This window comes from Lynx rufus, unplaced genomic scaffold, assembly GCF_022079265.1.
Source record: "Lynx rufus isolate CCGP_SWC_20201006 ecotype Redwood Valley unplaced genomic scaffold, mLynRuf1.p SCAF_8, whole genome shotgun sequence".
NCBI lineage: Eukaryota > Metazoa > Chordata > Mammalia > Carnivora > Felidae > Lynx > Lynx rufus.
Genome location: NW_025814896.1, coordinates 44,947,316 through 44,966,748, shown reverse-complemented (window position 1 = coordinate 44,966,748; position 19,433 = coordinate 44,947,316). Strand labels below are relative to the sequence as shown.

Here is a 19,433-nt window from a genome sequence, read left to right as displayed (position 1 = left end):
GATGTTCGTTCCATATTGTATGAGAGTTATGTTTTAACTTTCTGACAATTGTATGTTGACATAATAGTCCTTTAATACTCCTTCAAATCTACATCTCCCTCCTTGGTATCCCACTGATAATGAAAACTCAGAGTTATACGTAATCCTGGAGAAATATGTGGTTGAGGGGAACCAAGGAAATCTATTTTACTTCTGATTTTGTTTTTTTTTTAAAAAAGTTCCTTAAAGCAAGTGAGAATGTGTTGCAGCCCAAAATGTAATATTTAATATCAGAAATGAATGGCCAGGGACAACTGGGTGGTTCAGTTGAGCGTCCAGCTTCAGCTCAGGTCATGATCTCATGATCTCATGGTTCATGAGCCCTGCATTGGGCTCACTGTCAGCACAGAGCCTGCTACTAATCTTCTGTCCCCCACCTCTGCCCCTCCCCCACTCACATGTCTGTGTGCGCTCTCTCTCTCTCTCTCAAAAAAATAAACATTTAAAGAAATCTTAAAAAAAAAGAAGAAGAAAGAAATGAATGGCCAAAATGTGCTAGAAAAGCTATCCAATAAAACCATGAAATCCATCGCTTTTTGAAAACACAACTGGGAACTGCTGTCTAATAATTTGATGGCATTCCTAGAAAGTCATGCCCTGGGGGACTGATATGTGTCCTGGAGGGATCTGGAGCAGATGGTGAGAGACAAGCATGTGCATCCAAAAAAGCCAATCTCTCTTCCAAAGAGACATCACTGTCCTCATGACCTCTCTGGATGGAGTTTCCTGGGAAATCCCACTGGAAGAAGGGGAAAGGGATCAGAGTGGACCCCTTGGGTGGGCTACATAGGGTAGGGTGCCTCAGGAAAAAGTCAGGTCCAGTTCCCATCAGTCCTATAGATGAACCAGTCCTGGCACTTCAGTTTACCCTGGACCTCAGTTTACCCATCTGTAACAGGAGGTGGTTTAGACAACATAAAATGTAGCCCTCCAACTGTCCAAAACGGCAGCCACCAGCCACATGTGGCAACCGAGCACTTGAAATGTGGCTAGTCTGAATTGAGATGTGCTCAGTGTAAAGTACAAACCAGATTTCAAAGTCATGGTACAAAAAAAAAAGTATATAGAATATCTGATTCATACTTTCATATCGATTACACATTTACATGACAATATTTTAGATATACTAAGTTAAATAAAACATATTATTAAAATCAATTTCACTTTTTTTTTTAAATGTGGCTACTAGAACATTTAAAATGACCCCTGTAGCTGACTTCATATTTCCAAGGGACAGCACCTCTCTAAGCCCTCTCCAGGTTTAAGCATCTGGGAAGAATTTATTTATGGAAAACAAAAGATACACCAAATACTGACGTCAGCTATGCTTTGCAACATTATTATGAATAATTATCAATATGTCATCTGCTCTGACCAAATCTCTAATCTCTATTTTGTTCTCACTGCAGGGTGTTTAGTCCTTTCTTGAGTATAGACTGGTACATGGTGCCTCCCTGGCTGTCTGGCATGTGAGGTGATGTCCATTCACTGTCCAGGGGGCATGCTAAAAGATTAAGGGTGTGGCGCTCATACCTTTGGCTTTTAAGTGTCCACAGAGCCACGTAAGGATTTGTCCAATGAAATTACTGACTAAAATGTGATTTTGGTTCCATTCATTACTTTTCAAGCCCCTGCCATCTCTGTCCACGGTCACACAATAGTGAATTGCTGTACTGGACTGTGCCTGAAAGAAATGACTCTCCACACCAAGAATAGTCTGGAAGTTTGAATGCTGGGAATCACCCAAGGTGTGCAATTGCACCACTTCTGGATGATTGAAAATCTGCCCGCAGACAGAATTTTTGAAAACAGAATAACATTTCAAATGCTGAGGAAAGACTGATAGTTAAGGGAAGGCAGTCAGGGTGAAGTGAATCATCACCTCTGGTTTATCTATTTTGTACAGTCACATTTTAGCAATCAGGTTTCTTCAAAACTAGTCACACTCTATTCTTTATGGTGCCAGAGAGCTCTCTTCTATGGCTTCTCTGAAAGGTCTGAAACATGATGCACCTGTTATCCAAACCATTCAAAATGACCAAAAAAGGATTTCTCAAACTTAGCCTCTGCTGCTGAACTGTGCCCTCAAACTTCCCAGCTGGTTTGTGAGCCCAGGCTCAGAGCATGTCCCCGCAGAAGGGAGCGGTTGGGAAACACAGGAGGGCAGGATCCCTGGAGTCCAAACGTATTTTTTTCCTGGTCATTTAAGACCAACTGTTCTCCTGTCCTGGGGGCAAAGGAGGCTGGGAAGCAGTCACTGAGAAACAGAGAACTCTACCAACTTGTACATGGCACAGGGCAGGCTCACCCAGGCACTCCTGGAAGAAATTGGATTGTTAAGTGGGCAATACACACTGGTCCTCTTCTGGAATTGTTCTCTGCCATAAGAGGCTGCCCCCTCGGGGACAAGGAAACAGCAACAAAAGGACAGAGGAAATCACTCAAGGCAGAGCTAAAGTTATGTATGAATTGAAGTTTACTTCCTGGTACCATGCTGGAGCCATAGCTAGGCCATCTACCACAATTTTATCTTCAGACAAAAATAAAGGTAGATATCAGCTCAGACCATGTGAGTTCCTTTGTCAATGGATACAGTGTGTCTATGTCAGCCTGGAAGGGTAGTTAGGAGCCTGGTGGGGAGAGGTGGAAGGTGAGGGGGAGGAGGAGGGATGGGCCAAGCCTGGAATCTGGGCACCTGCAGGTTTGGACCACAGCAGCAGACCCAAGAGGGCACAGTGGTAGGACCAGTGGAGGAAGAAGCAGGGAAAGGAGAGCCAGAAGACCTCAACTGTCAAGGTAAAGAATACAGACCAGTCCTGGGCCCAGCATAAAGCCAGAGTCTGCAAGCAGGCAAAATGGATGATGGGATGGTTTGGAAATAAACACGCCTGGTGGTAGTGCAGACACATTAAAGGCATCATCTGTAGTGCCCAGAAATGAAAGAATGAGAACAGAAATGGGAAAGTGTCTGTAGAGGAAGGAGGATGGTGGGGAGTTTGGTGACTTGAGAGGAATCTGCCAGAACTGGGCCTCTGGATGGGGGAGGGGTGTGGGTGGCTTGGAGGAAGCTTTGCTATTCAGGAAAGGAGGGATCAAAGCTAACTTTGAGTTTGTCTGCTAGTGCAGAACCACCTAGAGCTTTTCTAGCCTAGATGATGTCTTTCTTACACAAGCTCTTTCACACAATACATCCTGAAATGTATAGTAACAGGTGTTCACTTCTATATTGACGTGCAGATAACTCTGGTTGCTTTGTCCAGGGCATCACCTGCTTCCCCGTATATGTTTTAATGGACACCTTGTAGACCAGGAAGATGCATTTCTGAAAAAATTCACGATGGTGCTTCATGATGGGAAGGACTGTGGAAAATGTGTTTGTCCAGGATAGGATTTCTGTGGCCAGGCTTCCAGGATGTGATTCCACATGAATAATAACCATGGGGCACTGTCAACCACCCCAGAATGCTCAGACAATCTTCAGTAGCCAATCAAATATTCACAATACTAAACACATTACAAGTCATAAAAGAAAATAATGTTTCATGTGAGAAGTAAATGGGGCTCTGAGAATATATACCCCAATGTGGTGTTCCTGAAAAATCTTTCCTGAAGAAGTGGACTTTGAGACCTGAGGTTGACTCCATATACCTAGGGAGGTGGGGGGAGGGCTAAATTTTGGAATGACTCTTACTGCCATGCTGTGCTTCCCAAACATCAGTGATGCCCTATAACCAGACAGGACAATTTCATGAAGTGTAAGAATACTTGGTTACATTCTTGGCTCACAGATGAATTCCATACACATTTCTCAGCTATTAGGGCTCATGTGATTTTGTGTAAAGTGTAGATAATTGAAAGACAATCACCAGGCCTCTTTTTCATCATTATCTTCCCTTATTCAATTTGTATTTTCAAAATCAGAATTGCTAACCAACTGGTAAGCTTCGGTTTGTGGTTTTCTATCTATCCTGGCTCATGGAAATGACTCAGATAAGTTGCAAGACACAAAGGTGCCTTAACCCACCTGACCTGTGTCCAAAGGGCAGTTGACTTCATCCTTGCGGATAACTACATGCCTAAATTGTGAAATCATTAATAATAACTAACAATCATATTTATTTACTTAATATTATAATAACTAATACTACTCCATCATTAATTATGGAATAGTCATCATAAAGAATAATATTATCTATGAAGAAGAGAAAAGAAAGAAAAGAAGTATAAAATGTACCATTACCTTGGAGTATGTAACTTAAACAATTTAAGCTCTGGGGAAGAAAAGAAGAAGAAAAAAAAGAAAGACGATACCAAGTTAAACAGTGCAGACCTCTTGGCCAACATTTTCTTCCAGGACATGTGACGCAGGAGAGATGAGCAAGACTTGTCTTCATTGGGGTCAGGCAGGCCTCTCGCTTCTTGCCTGATTGATTCTTTCATAGGACATAGCCCAGAAATACAAGTTATCTGCTTTACCTGCTGTCCAACTGAAAAAAAATTTTTTTTCTCCCCAGGACTTCAGGACACACTGGCTACCATGAAATCAACAGGTGGTATTGAGTCCAATATGGACCCTCCCTCAGGAATTTTCAAAGGCAATTTTGACCATACTTGATTTTCTTCTTTTGCTTTGACTATAAAGTCTAACTGCTATGTAAGATTCCACCCCCCTCCCCGCCCCATATTTCCTGAGCATAAGGTGGTAATTACAGACTAACCAATAGTTAGGCTGATGTAGGCAGCGTCTTGGGTTAAGGAGGGGGGTGGGTTTGTCCCCTATACCAGGATGAAGTAAGTATCTCCACATAACACAGGATCCAGGAACTGGAGATGAGTCAGGAGCCTGGTGGGTTAGTGCCTGGTGTATAAGAGACTTGAAAAGTCCCTCGTCTGCCTCAAGTGGGTGGATGTTGTACAGCTTTATTCCAAGTTGAGTAAACGAATGAAGAACAGAGCTGGCTACATCCACATCACATAACTATGAGGACGGAGAATCGAGACCATCTGTGTCAACATAACTATTTCTTCCAGGATATTCGTACCCAGGATGTTAAGGCTTTAAACCAACAAATCACTTTGCTATTTGCTGCAGGAAATTCCTACAAGACAATTTGTCCTGGCAAACAGTTTGCTCACCTGGGAAAAGCTTGCTCATCAAACAATAGTTAACTTGCCAAGATTCTATTCAAGACCATTGTCTTGCTGAATCCACCAATCCGGAACTATTATGCCACATACTCTGCTGAAATCCGATCAATTCTCTGCTTTGGAAAATACAGCTTAAGGGACCCAAGCCCAGACCTCTGAACCCTATGAAGATGTCTCCCGTCCTCCCACTTGCACACCAGTGGGACTGTGTCCTGATGATGTCCTTCCTTACTGTGGTTGGCTTGTTGAATTTAGCTTTGCTGTATCAACAAGGCTCTTCTGATAGATTTTTATGGAGTCCAAAATTGACATAGTAAATCAGTTTAGTCTTTTGCAAATGGGAAGCATATACATGCAAGTTAATACACACTTGCAACCCATCAAGATGGGAGAATTAGTAAACATTGTCCATTTTCCTCGGTAATTAGGAGGCTCCTGTGTTATTCCTCCTTTGAGGAAAAAGATAGGATGTTTGAACACTTTCCTATGACAGATTTCAAATGCACATTTTACCTCCATTTTTTTACTCCTTTACATGATCTTGTTTTTTATACAAAGCAAAAGCCATAAGAAGGAAATGAATTCCCAAGTGCAAATTTGAAATGACCGCCAAGTCTTAATTTACAACATACACACAGAGTATATAAAATACCCATTTAGAATCTCATTAAACTAGCAAGGTAATTTCAACCCATTAACATCTATATGCATATGGAGAGTGGCACAGTTTTAATCATGCCTTGGTTCTCTCTTGCCTGATCATAAGAGGCCTCTAAGTATTTGATAAAATACACCAGCAAATAACAATCAGTCTAGGGTGAGACCCAGGAATCTGTTTTTTGTTGTTGTTGTTGTTGTTGTTCTTTAAAGAGGACCTACGTGATTCATACAGTCAAGTAAAGTGCAAAACACACTTGCCTACAGCATCGGTTGACTGGAATGCAAAATCCAGCTTCTATCATAAAACCATCCAGTTGAAAAAGGAACAGATAAAGATTGCCTCAACTGTTTTATACAGGGTTGCATCTCGCAGGCCCTAGATCCCGGGCCTGTCTGGAATCACTAGGTCACAAAAACTCCAACCTACTGTAAACCCAGTAACAGCTCGCAGCTGGGTTCAGGCAAGCTTCCCCCCACCCCCCCACCCCTCCAGAGCTGGCTCAGAACAGGCTTCACTCTGCAGCTCCTCAAGCAGCCCAGCAAAGTGAGAAAGCCTGCCCATTAGAAATCCCAATCAAGGCTTCCTTTTACCTTAAAGAAACTTCCTCGCTTGTCCAGACCGCGGGCACCCATGGTCCAAGCTGACATCTCCCCCAGCGATGCTCTATTGCACGCCCGGGACTCCTGAAGGTAGAGATATTTTTAATGGTTAGTCCAGCCTGTAGGAAATTCCTTTCTAAGCCACAGAACACTCACAACAACAGTCCTGCCAAGATCTTTTTCCGTCAACAACACAGTGCCATTTATTTCCCACCAAAGCCCTTCCATCCCCTTTCAGGCTGATTTCCTGCTCCAGACAGCTCAGTTCCTAGTCTGTGCCCCACCTCACTGCCCCACCTCCTGTTTCTCCAGCTGACGCAGAAGGTCTCTGGGACTGCGGAAAGTATAATGATTGCTTTGTATGTTTGCTTGACCTCATGCTCGAGTCCTAAAGGGACCGATATTAGATGTCACCGTAATCTGCTCTGAAGCTTATGGACTTAATGTGGCCGAACACAGAGGGACAGCAGAAGAATGAGGCCCTGCATGTCCCAGGAAATCCTGCCGGAATGAGATGAGGTCATCATCAGCTCTGCTAGCCCTCTCCCCCAGGCAAGGTCAACACAAGGGCACTGGGAATAAATCCCTTTATTTTCTCCTTAGAAATCAAAGATTGAGATGAAATCCTACGTCCCTGTTTACAGAGATAAGTTTGTATAAGAAACAACACGGAAACAGCTCCATGATAACCCAAGGGGAGGGGGGCAGTGCATTTTGGAATGCAGAGAAAAATTTAAAGGCATGATATGATTCTGAATCATAACTGTGGTCATTTCAGCTTGGAATTTCCCTCACTTGAGCATCAAAACTCGATAATCTTCCCTCTTGGCTACAAAGCCTTCAGTGTCCACTCCTAAGTAAAACACACGCACACCCAGGCAGCTGGCCTTACCCCAGCCAGCGTGCAGTGCAGACCTGGAGAGGGGGGCATCCCTAAACCTTCCTTACCCAGGGAGGCTGGGCCAGGAGCAAGTATAAAACTGTTCTCCTGCTCACAATCTCTTCTGTTTGCCATAACACGCTCAAGACAAAGCTCGTCCTGACCATCACCAACATGGTATAAGGACAATAAAGTGAAAACAGGTCACGCCACATTAAGGAATATTAAAGGGGGTTGAGCTGCAGGGGTGGGGTCGGGAGGCACCAAAGCCAAAGCCACAGTAGCTGCTGCCAATTTGCAAAAGCAATTTCATTATTGCCGGGGGGGGGGGGGGGAGGTGGGTGGGTGGGTGGGGGGGGCAGAGAGCCAATAGCACCAAAGGGACATTTCAACAAGTGGAAAAGCATAATTACTTAGCAGAGAGCTACATGTGCATTAGCAAAGAATACTTTTTGGCAAGAGGCTCATTTTGGCCTCAAGATTTGCCCCTATGTTCACATTCATAGGGGACTCTGTTGATCTGTAGAATCTCATCTATAGGAAGACAGTAACGCAGTGCTACCCATCCCTCCTTCGGGAACCCTCGCCAATTTAGTCCTCCCTCCATGGCTCCCTCTCTGTAAAGGTTCAGAGGTGCCTTCCCTGTGTTGCTTTCCACTTGCTGGGATGGAGGCGAGCATTCCAAAACCTCCTGAGAAGACGGGAGCTCTCCTTTGCAATTCTGCTGACTCTGGATCTTCAGGTTGTCAGGCTCAGCAGCTGAACGGAACCCCAGCTCCAAGGCCTTTGAAGTTCATCACTTACTAGCAAAGTCCACAGATTGGAGCGACTCCAGAATGAAAACACAGGGCTGTGTTCGGAACTAAGAGGAGACAGGGAGCCACACCGTAACCTGAGGGAGCACATGATTAACTGTTTCCATGCAGAAGCACACACGTAAAGAAAGAACACTTCCTGAAACCAAGCCTAATGTGCAATTCTTTTCCTTTCAGACGTTTTCTAGGCGAGGGATTTGACATCACGCAGCAGTTAAGGAGCTGCTGGCAAGAGCCAAGACTTCCTTCCTCATGCAGATCGAAGTCTCTTTGTTCTGTTCCTAAAATTTCCATAGACAAACCCCTTCTGATGAGCCACGACAGGCAGGGCATTTCGCCTATAGCCAGGGAGCAGTCTGGATTCCAGAAGTTTACTAGTTTAATTAGCTGCCTGAAAATTGCATGCATGCACTTCAACCTCAAGCGGTCCTCAGGGAACCATCCAGTGTAGATTCCGTGCGTGCCAGGCAGGCAGACCTATCACATTTCTTCAGGAAAATGCAGGTTGCCTCTCTCCTTCTTCAAAAAGCTCCTCCAGGAGGAAGATGACAGCAGGTGATAAGAGCAGGCTGCCAAGCAAGACCACAGGTCCTTCCAGTTGAATGAAATCCAAGCGGACAGCAGCACATCATAGATTATTCTCATTAAAAAAAAAAAAAACCATATATATATATATATATAGTTCTTAAGATCCCCCCCAAAAGTTCTGGTTTAAGTTCCTTACCATTGTAACAAGTTTCCTTCCCAAACCATAACCTCTAAGACTTTAACTCAATAAGGACAGATTGTAATACAATTTAAAATGGATAACTTCTTTCCATTCATGGCTCCTCACCCCTCCCTACCCCAAGGGGTTACACTAGCAGTTCCGTCCTAAAACCATTCCAGTAACATGCTGGACTGAAACAAAAAAGGTGCAGTAGTTTGAGAGGTTGTAAAATTCCTCCACATTTATACATTGAGAGCTTGCTCCTTTCCTGATTTCCCTGAAGGTAAAGCGGATTCTTGAAAAATGAGCCCATCGCATCCAGTGGATCTTTCCAGATGCTAGCTAAAAGCTAGAAAAAAATAAATTAAAAAAAAAAAAGATAGTGGGGGGTGGGGTGGGGTGGGGAAAAGCCCTAGTGGGACATTTGGGAGCTGCCAAGGCTTTTCAATAACACCACTAGAGGAATGTAAACGAAGCCGGCTGCTCCAGTCAGCTAAGGGACAAAGGCAGGAAGTGAGTATTCCTCTCTCACACAAACACCAGGCTCTGCCACTGGAGAGTAAACCTAGCCGTGGCTTCTCAGGTGGCCCCAAGAGCCACTGCTGAGGTGAAGGTCTGTTCTGAATTTTCAGCGTAAAGGACTCACTGAGTGGTCAGTCCAGGCTCCAGGCTCACTGTCCAGCTCGTTCAACTGAGAGCCACTGAGGACAGGCACTGAGGCACCACCACCCGGACCCTGGCTGAAGACTGGCTGCAGGGAGAGAGACACCGAGTGCCCAGCTTCCAGGCCACTGATCAGTGGGGCTCGGTTGAGCCACTGGCACTCTCGCAGCTTTTGCTCTACTTGGCCACAGGCCAGATCTTGGCAAGATGGAGGGTCCGACCGAGATGGAGGCTCCTTCCTCCCCTTCCCGCCATTTATTTAGTCAAACTACCCTTCCTATTTGTTTGCTTCAGGTCACAAGTGCAGACCCACAGGAGAAGCAGAGGGACACTTACACAGGCACCCACTACTCACAAGTCCAATTTACAAGAGACTTCTCTTATTCAAGGCATGGGTTCTCAACACCGAGCTGCTACGACAGTTAGCCACAAAAGCCTTCTAATCACTACCTCTCTTCCTCTCCTTTCTGGCAGCTGAATGAGACAAGGCGAAGTGGACTTCAGCTCTTAGTAAACAAGATCTCATTATTATAATTATTTTACAGCCAAACTGACTGAAGAAGGAGAAAATGACTCACCCCTGGGGACCTGTCAGGTCAAGGCCAATCCTGAGAAATGCACGTCACCTTTTTGCTGGTTCTTTAAGTGGCTCCAATGACGGCAGGTCTGTCTTTTGAATGCTTTTCCTCTTTACTAAGAGGTAAAAGCCAGTGGGGCGGCTCTGTGTCTGGATCCAGGGAAAGTCTCTGAATATTTCCATAATTATCTTTGTATTACCAGGGATTTTACAAGCTGGACAGAAAAACTCGATTCCAGGCTCTGGCTTGACAATTCAAATTACATGAATTTTTAAAATTTTTTTCTTTAAGCATTTTGTATCACTGTCCAGCACTGATTTTCCCTCAGTTGATAGTGAACCTTTTTTTTTTCTCTTAAGTTTTAAGATTATGCAATTTTTTCATTGAAAAGAGAAACTAGTTCATTGGAAGAAATGAGAAGCAAAGAACTGTATTCCCAGCCCTCTTACTAATAAGTGTATTTTTAAATAGAATTGGAAACAACATTCAGTACCTCAATTTTCCCAGGACTAATTTCCCAGGACTATCAAATAATTTTTTTTTTTTTTTTTTTTAATCAAGGAGCATTTCTCCACTCCTAGGACTGGCCCGACAATGGGGTTAATTGCACTGGAGGTCCACCCCTTGCATCCTTGGAAAACTGGTGCCTCCCAGAGACTCTCGCCATATCCACGCTGCATTAGCTTTGCTGGTGTGAGAGATAAGCCTAGGAATCCCCCGGGCTTACACCAATGGGTTAACAAAGCATAAAGAAATACAAAGCCATAAAATGCTCACACCCAAGTTTGGGTAAACCAGACTGGCACCCCAAGAATAGGGGGGTGCAAAGACACCCCAAGAATAGGGAGGTGCAAAGGCACTCCAAAATAGAGAGGGGGTGCAGAGCCCCCAGAATAGAGAGAGAGAGGCAAAGGCCTAAAATAGGAACAGGCGCAAAGGTGCCCAATACATAGGTATATGAAATAAACAAGATTAGATATTCAGGGGGAAGCACCCCCAATTTAGTACTGTAGCAGAAAAGCTGCTTTCACGGGAGGATAGGGCCAGGTTAGGTAAACTGGTGAATTGGACTATGGATGGCTGCGTTGCAGGCAAAACAGCCCAGAGCGGAGATGGTTAAAAAAAGAAAAGGTGCCTTGTCAACCCTCAGGTTATTTCCCCTGTCTGTCTGGTCCCTAGGCTAGCTAAGATAAACAGAGGTGCTGCCTCATGTCCGCTGTAAACAACTCTCCTCCCGACTGCCTGGCGCCCAGATTTCCTTTTGTATTAACCCAAACCCCTAACCCCGAATATCCTCAAGACCCCCTTTCCCTCAGATCCACAGTTAATGTTCACAAATTCATTGTCCCTTTGTGCACGTCCATGGCCATGTTTGTAAGCCTTCTGATCCTAATAAAAATGGGGCAAGGACCCTTATTTGGGGCTCTTGTCTTTTCCCAGACATTAGCCATCTCTCGCTTTCAATCCTGCATCCCGCTCTTTTGCTAGACAAGAGAGAACGTTAGACCCAGAGTCTACGACATGCTGGTGCCCCCATGGTGAAGGTGTGAACACTTCCACCAAGGGCAATGCACGCCACCTTGGGCAACAGGCGGGAAGCTCAGCTGTCAAGAAACTCCTCCTTTACTTGGATGGGAAACTGTCTCTGTCACCTCCCACCCATCACCCTCATTTTACTCCTTGGGCCATTCAAGGATTAGCTTCCTGCTTCTCCAGCTTGCATTTCCCTACAGACATCCCTATTTTTTCCCTAGGTAACCACTTCTCTTAAGCATGGCTCAGTCCTCAAGGCTGGTGCACTCTGCCCATCTGGAAACATGGCTGTGAAGGGAGAGAGGGTGGCTACCTCCCAGGCCAGTCTCTTTTGACATTTCAAAAGTATGTGTCTTGGGGCACCTGGGTGGCTCAGCCAGTTAAGCAACCAACTTCAGCTCAGGTCATGATCTCAAGGTTCATGGGTTCAAGCCCCACATCTGGCTCTGTGTTGACAGTTCAGCGCCTGGAGCCTGCTTCAGATTCTATGTCTCCCTCTCTCTCTATCCCTCTCCCCTCTCCCCTTGTGCTCTCTCTCTCTCTCTCAAAAATAAACTTGAAAAAAAAATTTTTTTTAAAAAAGTATGTGTCTTCTCAGGCTCCTTACTTGAAAAGCTCCACATGTTAAGTGGTAACACCCTGCAGTGATTTCACACCTACAATGAGGAAGCCTTGTAAGCCACATTAGCTCCTAAGCCAAAGGAGGCCATGGACAGGGAGCCACACACGCCAGGTCTTCCTCAGGGTTTACCTGTCAACCTGTGAGCACCTGAGCTTAGACCTTTCTTTTGTAAGCCTCTCTGGCCATGATGCTAAAAAGTATATGATGGTGAATTTTGTGTAGGTGGGTAATTTTAATTTAATAAGCTGACAGCTCTTGAGTTGAGTCAACACTGCAGATACAATAGATTAAGTGATACACTTTTTAAAAAATTTTGAATTAACTCTCTCCAGAGATGCTGAGTCAAGAATCTATGGCCATGTCGTTTATTAAAGGTGCCTTTAAGAAACACTGGTTGGGGAGGGGAAGTGATATGGGGAAGAAGGGCAGCCAATACAAAGTGCATGACCAACTACTGGGCAACTGGACTTCAACTCTTCTGGGGAGCTCTGGAAGTCAGTATAGACCATGCCCCAGAGTAGTTCCAACAGAAGCACAAGGGAGCTGAGGAAATGTCCAACTGCCCGCAGGAAGCCTTAATTCACCAGCATTTCCATCATGCCACTAGTGTGTGTAGAATGGGCTCCAGTGGCCAAAGAGAGCCTTAGGCAAAGTTGGCAGTGGAAAATCAGGCCAGCACCCATGGAAATGTTAAGTACCCAAGGGATTTGGGAAGGGCTTGACAGTGTCTGCTACAACTGGCAACTTTTTAAAAATCAGGACATTTTGCATAAAATGTAGATATGTAGCTTCTCTGGTCACACTGAGCTATCATTCCAGCATAACCCAAACTGGTTGACTCTGAGTGTTCTCTTTAGATGAGATATAATCTCTTCCAGTTCACCAGTGCCCATGGATCTGCTCACGTCATTCAGATACCCTGCTTGAGCCACCCACACCCCTTGTAGAACACCTGCCCTGCCCACATTGTGCCTGATATGCAACGTGAGTGATTCTGCCCATGTCATCCCCTCAGCTGATTGGACCAGCAAAGTTAAAATTGACCGTTCTAAGACGAAGTAGAATCCTCTACTTCAAGATTTTGAGCTGAGAGTCACAAGGTAGGTGCTCATGCCTGAGAGCTGGTTTTGGAGCCATATGGGAAACTTGATAGAAATAATGAAAATAATTTATGGGAAACATACATCCTGAGTGAGCAGATACGAGGGGCTACTGGTCCACAGTGGGCCAGGAGGGGTGAATGCACATGTGTAAAGGAGCATCTTGAGTCTTGGCCTCAGACCGCTGGCCTTATAGCTTCCACCAGGCCAAGGTTCAACTCATCTTGTATCCTGACAATAAATATTCCTTTTTTTTTTTTAGTAGTTCGGGTGGATTTATGTTCCTTTCCATCAAATATGTTTTGACCAGAATGTTTCAGAAAGACAATCATGAGTTCTCAGAAGCAAGTATAGTTTTAAAATATTTTTTAGCATCTTACCAAATGTTTAATTCAAAGATCTTAGAATAAAGCACACACCGATAAAGACAAACTCCTGTCAAACCACAGCAGAACTTAATGATGTCACATCTGATGGGGATTGATTTTTTTTAATGTTTATTTTTTTTTATTTTTTGAGAGAGAGAGAGAGAGAGAGAGAGAGAGAGAGAGAGAGAGAGAGAGACAGAGCACGAGTGGGGCAGGGGCAGAGAGAGAGGGAGACACAGAATCCAGAGCAGGCTCCAGGCTCTGAGCTGTCAGCACAGAGCCTGACGTGGGGTTCAAACCCACGAACCGCGAGATCATGATCTGAGCCAAAGTCGGACACTTAACCAACGGAGCTACCCAGGTGCCCCAATGGGGATTTTTTCGATGAATATAGGAGAGGGACACCTTTGGCCATCTAAAGGAAGATGCTTCAATTTCAGGGTGAAAAGGACAAACAAAAGGTACATTTCTACTTCTTTTATCAACACTGCAAAGTTGCATGGAAGCTTTGCTGGGTGTTTACCTCTATTTTTTTAAAATTTATGTTCCTCAGTTGAATAAAATGGAATGGATGCAGCTTTCTGCTCATGAAACAGAGTTGTGGATTGTTGTAAAGATGTTTTTACCCTGTTATTTTAATCCAGACTTTGTGTCTTCAAGGCGGTTTTAACTCAATGTTTAACACACACAAATATTTCCATTGGAATTATACCAATATTGATCATTTTCATGGAGAAAATATTTTCTGGAGCATACTTCATTAAACCATCTCAAGTCCTTGGTTAGTTTCTTACACAGTACAGTTAAACTGTTTTCAAACTTTCTTTAGTTCTTTTTAATTTTGTACCTTTTTTCTTTCTGGATATAAGAATTTAAAGCTAGTAAATATTATATGTTTTGTTCCAAAGATTTATCATCTTAGTTTTTATGCCTGGATCTATGACCCATCTCAAATTAATTTTTGTGTATGGCTTGAGGTAAGGTGTTAGGAGTCTTTATTTCTCCATACAGATACACATTTAATTTTAATTTTAAAGAAAATAGTTTTTAGAGATGAATTCTGCTCTTTGTAAACTTTACATCAAAGATGTGATTGAGCAAACAGAATTTTGTCTTCATGAAACACTACTGTGTAACATTCCTGCCCTGTAAGGTGGTGGTAATTGCTTTCATTATTTCTATCAAGTACTAAATTTTCTGTGTTAAATTTTGACTATACATTCTGCAAGATTATTCGATGAGTCTGCACATTTTTAGACAATAAAGTTTTCTTCTGCCAGTGCAATTTTTCTCAGACCAAGATTTTTTCTTTCCACTATCAAAAATTCCAAACAAATGCAATTCACCAGTCAGGTTTGGATCAATCACAAATGATGTTCAGTGAGGCTTCACCTATTTCATTATGAATTGGTTACAATACTGATATTTTGTATTTCTTAGATAATCAGTGAGAAAAGTGGAAGCAACAATCCTCAGGGACTCATAGAATACTCTGTTGCTCAGCAATCGACTACTGTCATTCCAAACTCAATGTTCTTTATTCTTCTAATTTGTTTTGTTTTGTTCACTAGCAGCTTCCGTGGTTAGGGGACCAAAGAGAAGAGCATACACACAGTCTAAATGGTTACATAATGTCCTCTTTAAGAAAGTAGTCTCGGGGGCACCTGGGTGGCTCAGTTGGTTAAGCTTCCGACTTCAGCTCAGGTCACGATCTCGCGGTTTGTGAGTTCGAAGCCTGCGTCAGGCTCTGTGCTGACAGCTCAGACCTGGAGCCTGCTTCAGATTCTGTGTCTCCCTCTCTCTCTGTCCCTCCCCAGCTCACACTCTGTCTCTCTCTCTCTGTCAAAAATAAATAAACATCATGAAAAGATGCTCAACGTCACTCCTCATCAGGGAAATACAAATCAAAACCACACTGAGATACCACCTTATGCCGGTCAGAGAAACTAAAATGAACAAATCAGAGATTGTAGATGCTGGAGAGGATGTGGAGAAATGGGAACCCTCTCGCACTGTTGGTGAAAATGCAAACTGGTGCAGCTGCTCTGGAAAACAGTGTGGAGGTTCCTCAAAAAATTAAAACTAGATCTACCCTATGACCTAGCAATAGCACTGCTAGGAATTTACGCAAGGGATACAGCAGTGTTGATGCACAGGGGCACTTGTACCCCAATGTTTATAGCAGCACTCTCAACAATAGCCAAATTATGGAAAGAGCCTAAATGTCCATCAACTGATGAATGGATAAAGAAATTGTGGTTTATATACACAATGGAATACTACTTGGCAATGAGAAAGAATGAAATCTGGCCTTTTGTAGCAACGTGGATGGAACTGGAGAGTGTGATGCTAAGTGAAATAAGTCATACAGAGAAAGACAGATGCCATATGTTTTCACTCTTATGTGGATCCTGAGAAACTTAAGACCATGGGGGAGGAGAAGGGAAAAAAAAAAGTTAGAGAGGGAGAGAACCAAACTATAAGAGATTCTTAAAAACTGAGAACAAACTGAGGGTTGATGGGAGTGGGGGAGAGGAGAAAGTGGGTGATGGGCATTGAGGAGGGCACCTGTTGGGAAGACCACTGGGTGTGGTATGGAAACGAATTTGACAATAAATTATATTTAATATAAAAAAATTTTTAAAGAAAGTAAGTCTCATGTTGTGTTCTTGTCACAATAAAATAAAATAGTCCTAGATTAAAACGTCATGACAACCACCTCTGAAGCACAAAAAGCAGGACACCATCCCTACAGAGATTAAACTAGCCCCTAGGGAATAATTGCCTAGAATTTCATGTACTAATTTGCTTCTTTTCTCTTCATTTTGATCCTGTATGTGTTGACATCTTTCCAAACTTTCCACTTCACCATTAGGATATCTACCTTCCCTTTAAACAGGGATGTGCTAGAAAATGCTGAACAACTGGCTTTCTGGGGAATAAAAGCCCCAAATTTTAGCAGTTGCCTATTTTATGGGATAAATACTCTCATCATGAATAATTTCAGGCTACCAACAGGACATCAACAAATTTGCAAAACTGATGAAAATCTAACTATCAGCTCTACTGAGTGAGGGTAGGGGTGACTCCAGTTCATGACTCATTTAATCTACCCATTCGAAACCCCAACATCTCTGAAGAGGTTGCTTTGATTTGATTCTTTTTACACTGAGGTAATACAAGATAGCAAAGTAAGAAACTAGATCTCTAGACTGAAAGCAATGCTTTAGCCATGAAACCACATTATTTGTTCCTAGTAAGACCTGAAATATGTTTGACTATCATCTCAACCAAGTTGAGTGATCCCATCAGGAAAACCTGAAGGAAGCCATATGTTCAGTCTATTATTTGAGACTCCGTAGGTTCTATTTCTTTACAGGTTGAAGAGGAGGAGAAGAAAAGATCTTCCTTTTGCCCATCAGACATTGGGGATCCCATCTGCCTTATTCAGAGGAGTAGCTCCAATACTCAACACAGTGCCTGGCACATCTGTGCTCAATAAGTGTCTCTGGGATAAGTAAGTGCATGAGATTTTACAGAGAAGGCATCAAGGCTGAAAGGAAGGGCTTTTAAGGAATGGCTTCATCAAAAGTGTAAGATAACAGGAAGAACTATAACTTCGAGAATGACAAAATAAGATATAAACTTCAAGAATGACAAGAACTGTAACTTTGAGAATGACAAGATAGCTTGCTGTCAATCCACATAACATGCTGGAAAAAAACATTCTTTATACCACTTTGAAACACAAGGACGTTTAATCCACATGTTCTTTCTGTTGTTGGATTTCTCCTATAGGGTCTATGATCTGGAGGCCTTTCCTCTCTATCATATAGAGACTCACTTTGTTCTCTGCAATTACCTAGCCAATCATGTTTCTTGGCTCTTTCATTTTTGCACAAATCAGAATTCTAGAGGTCTCCAGGTGTGTGTCCACACCATTGTATCTTCATTGGAGACCACAAAACAAACAAAAAATCCACCAGAACAGATGCAAAACTCCCAATGAAATATAACTGGCTGAGCAAATGGACTTCTCTGTGTTTGTGCATGTACCTACATCCATGTGTTATGGGCATTAGAGTCTGAAAATTCCCATCCTTGCTTTTAAGTGCATTGGAGAACAGTTGAGCCTCCTCTGGAGAATATTATCCTTCTATGCTTGCAGATTCCATGTGGGATGGTCAGCAGAAGCACAACATCCAATATCAAAATAAAAAAAAATACCACAACACCTCTATACATTGTGAATGCCCAATTACCATGTATGAATACCATCTTACAGCCAGTATCCAGAAATTATCAAGGATAATGCATAAAGAAACAGCTGCTCTCCAAAATAGTTAATATTTTATGTGTCTACAAAAGAGTTGTGGAAACTCACATAAGCTCTCATAGTAAGGCTGTCAATGATATCTGTTGCCATCACCAATGAGGTGGTTTGTGTCAGAAACAGTGCCTTTGCAGTTCAGGCATGTTTTAGTCTCTCTTGGTTGACCAACGGCATTCATGTCTTTTGCTGGGAGAGACAAGTACATATGACTGGGGCATTTTACAAATCCAATCTCATATTACTACCAAACTACCAAGTAGTTTCCGTTAGGCTCTGCAGGCTCCCTTTGAAACACAGGGTTTTCCTCACTATGGTCTACCCAAATCCTATCCTCTTGTGCAGGTGTCTGACCCATGTTTATGGCAGCCATGGTTATTATGGGGGCCAAGAGGGAAAGGGAAGCAGTTGGATTGCCCCTTTTCCATTGGGAGTATTTGAGGGTAGCACAAACACACATCTGAGGGAGACTGCTTTGGGTCATAATAATGATGATCTTGGAGTCAGACTTCTAGAAAAAGAAGATCAAAGGATGCAGGGTCAAATAAGTCTGTGGATCCACCTTAGCGGATAGTGGAGGCACTGAGCCATTGACCTTGTCTGGACTCTCATGGCTCCCAAGGGGATGCTAGGTAGGCATGAATACTTTCAGGGCCTGGGGCAAGAAGACAAATGGAGGCTGACATTATTTATGTCCGAATTTTTTTTAATTATAAATCAAGATTACAAACTGTGTTCTATTCTCTTACCAAGACAAACTGTGTTCTATTCTCTTTCCAAGGACTTGGAAGGTCGGGTTTCCATTTAAAATTTTCACTCTTGGGCCACCTGCGTGGCTCAGTCAGTTAAGCATCCGACTTCAGCTCAGGTCTTGATCTCATGGTCTGTGGGCTCGAGCCCCGCATCAGGCCCTGTGCAGACAGCTCAGAGCCTGGAACCTGCTTAGGATTCTGTGTCTCCCTCTCTCTCTGCCTCTCCCCTGCTCTTTCTCTGTCTCTCTTTCATTCCCTTTCTCTCTCTTTTTAAAGTGTTTATTTATTTTGAGAGAGAGAGAGAGTATGTGCATGCACAAGTGGAGGAGGGGCAGAGAGAGAGGGAGAGAGGAATCCCCTCTCACTCTGTCAAAAATAAATAAACATTTAAAAAATGTCTAAATATTCAGACTCTTCAGTGTTCTGTGCTGAACGGGGCACATGGGGCATCCAGAACCTACCCCATGTCACTCTTCTCTTCTCTCTTGACAGCTCTGTGGACACCCCAGCCTTCCTGTCCAACTGTCACCTCGGATTCCATCCACAAAACTTCCAGCCTGTGTGGGCTATGCCACCAGGCCTGGGGCATGCGGGCAGGGATTCCAGAGTGCTGTGCATCTGGAACAATAAGGGAAG

General features: G+C 43.4%; 1 protein-coding gene across 1 annotated transcript in view; it reads right to left on the bottom strand.

The window, feature by feature from the left end:
• RIN2 (Ras and Rab interactor 2) overlaps positions 1–19,433 on the bottom strand; it is a 225,731-nt gene that overhangs the window by 102,638 nt on the left and 103,660 nt on the right. The window contains exon 3 of the mRNA XM_047068694.1: positions 6,439–6,531. Coding sequence (XP_046924650.1) covers positions 6,439–6,495 — 57 coding nt within the window. The 5' untranslated portion in view covers positions 6,496–6,531. The remainder of the gene's footprint in view (positions 1–6,438; positions 6,532–19,433) is intronic.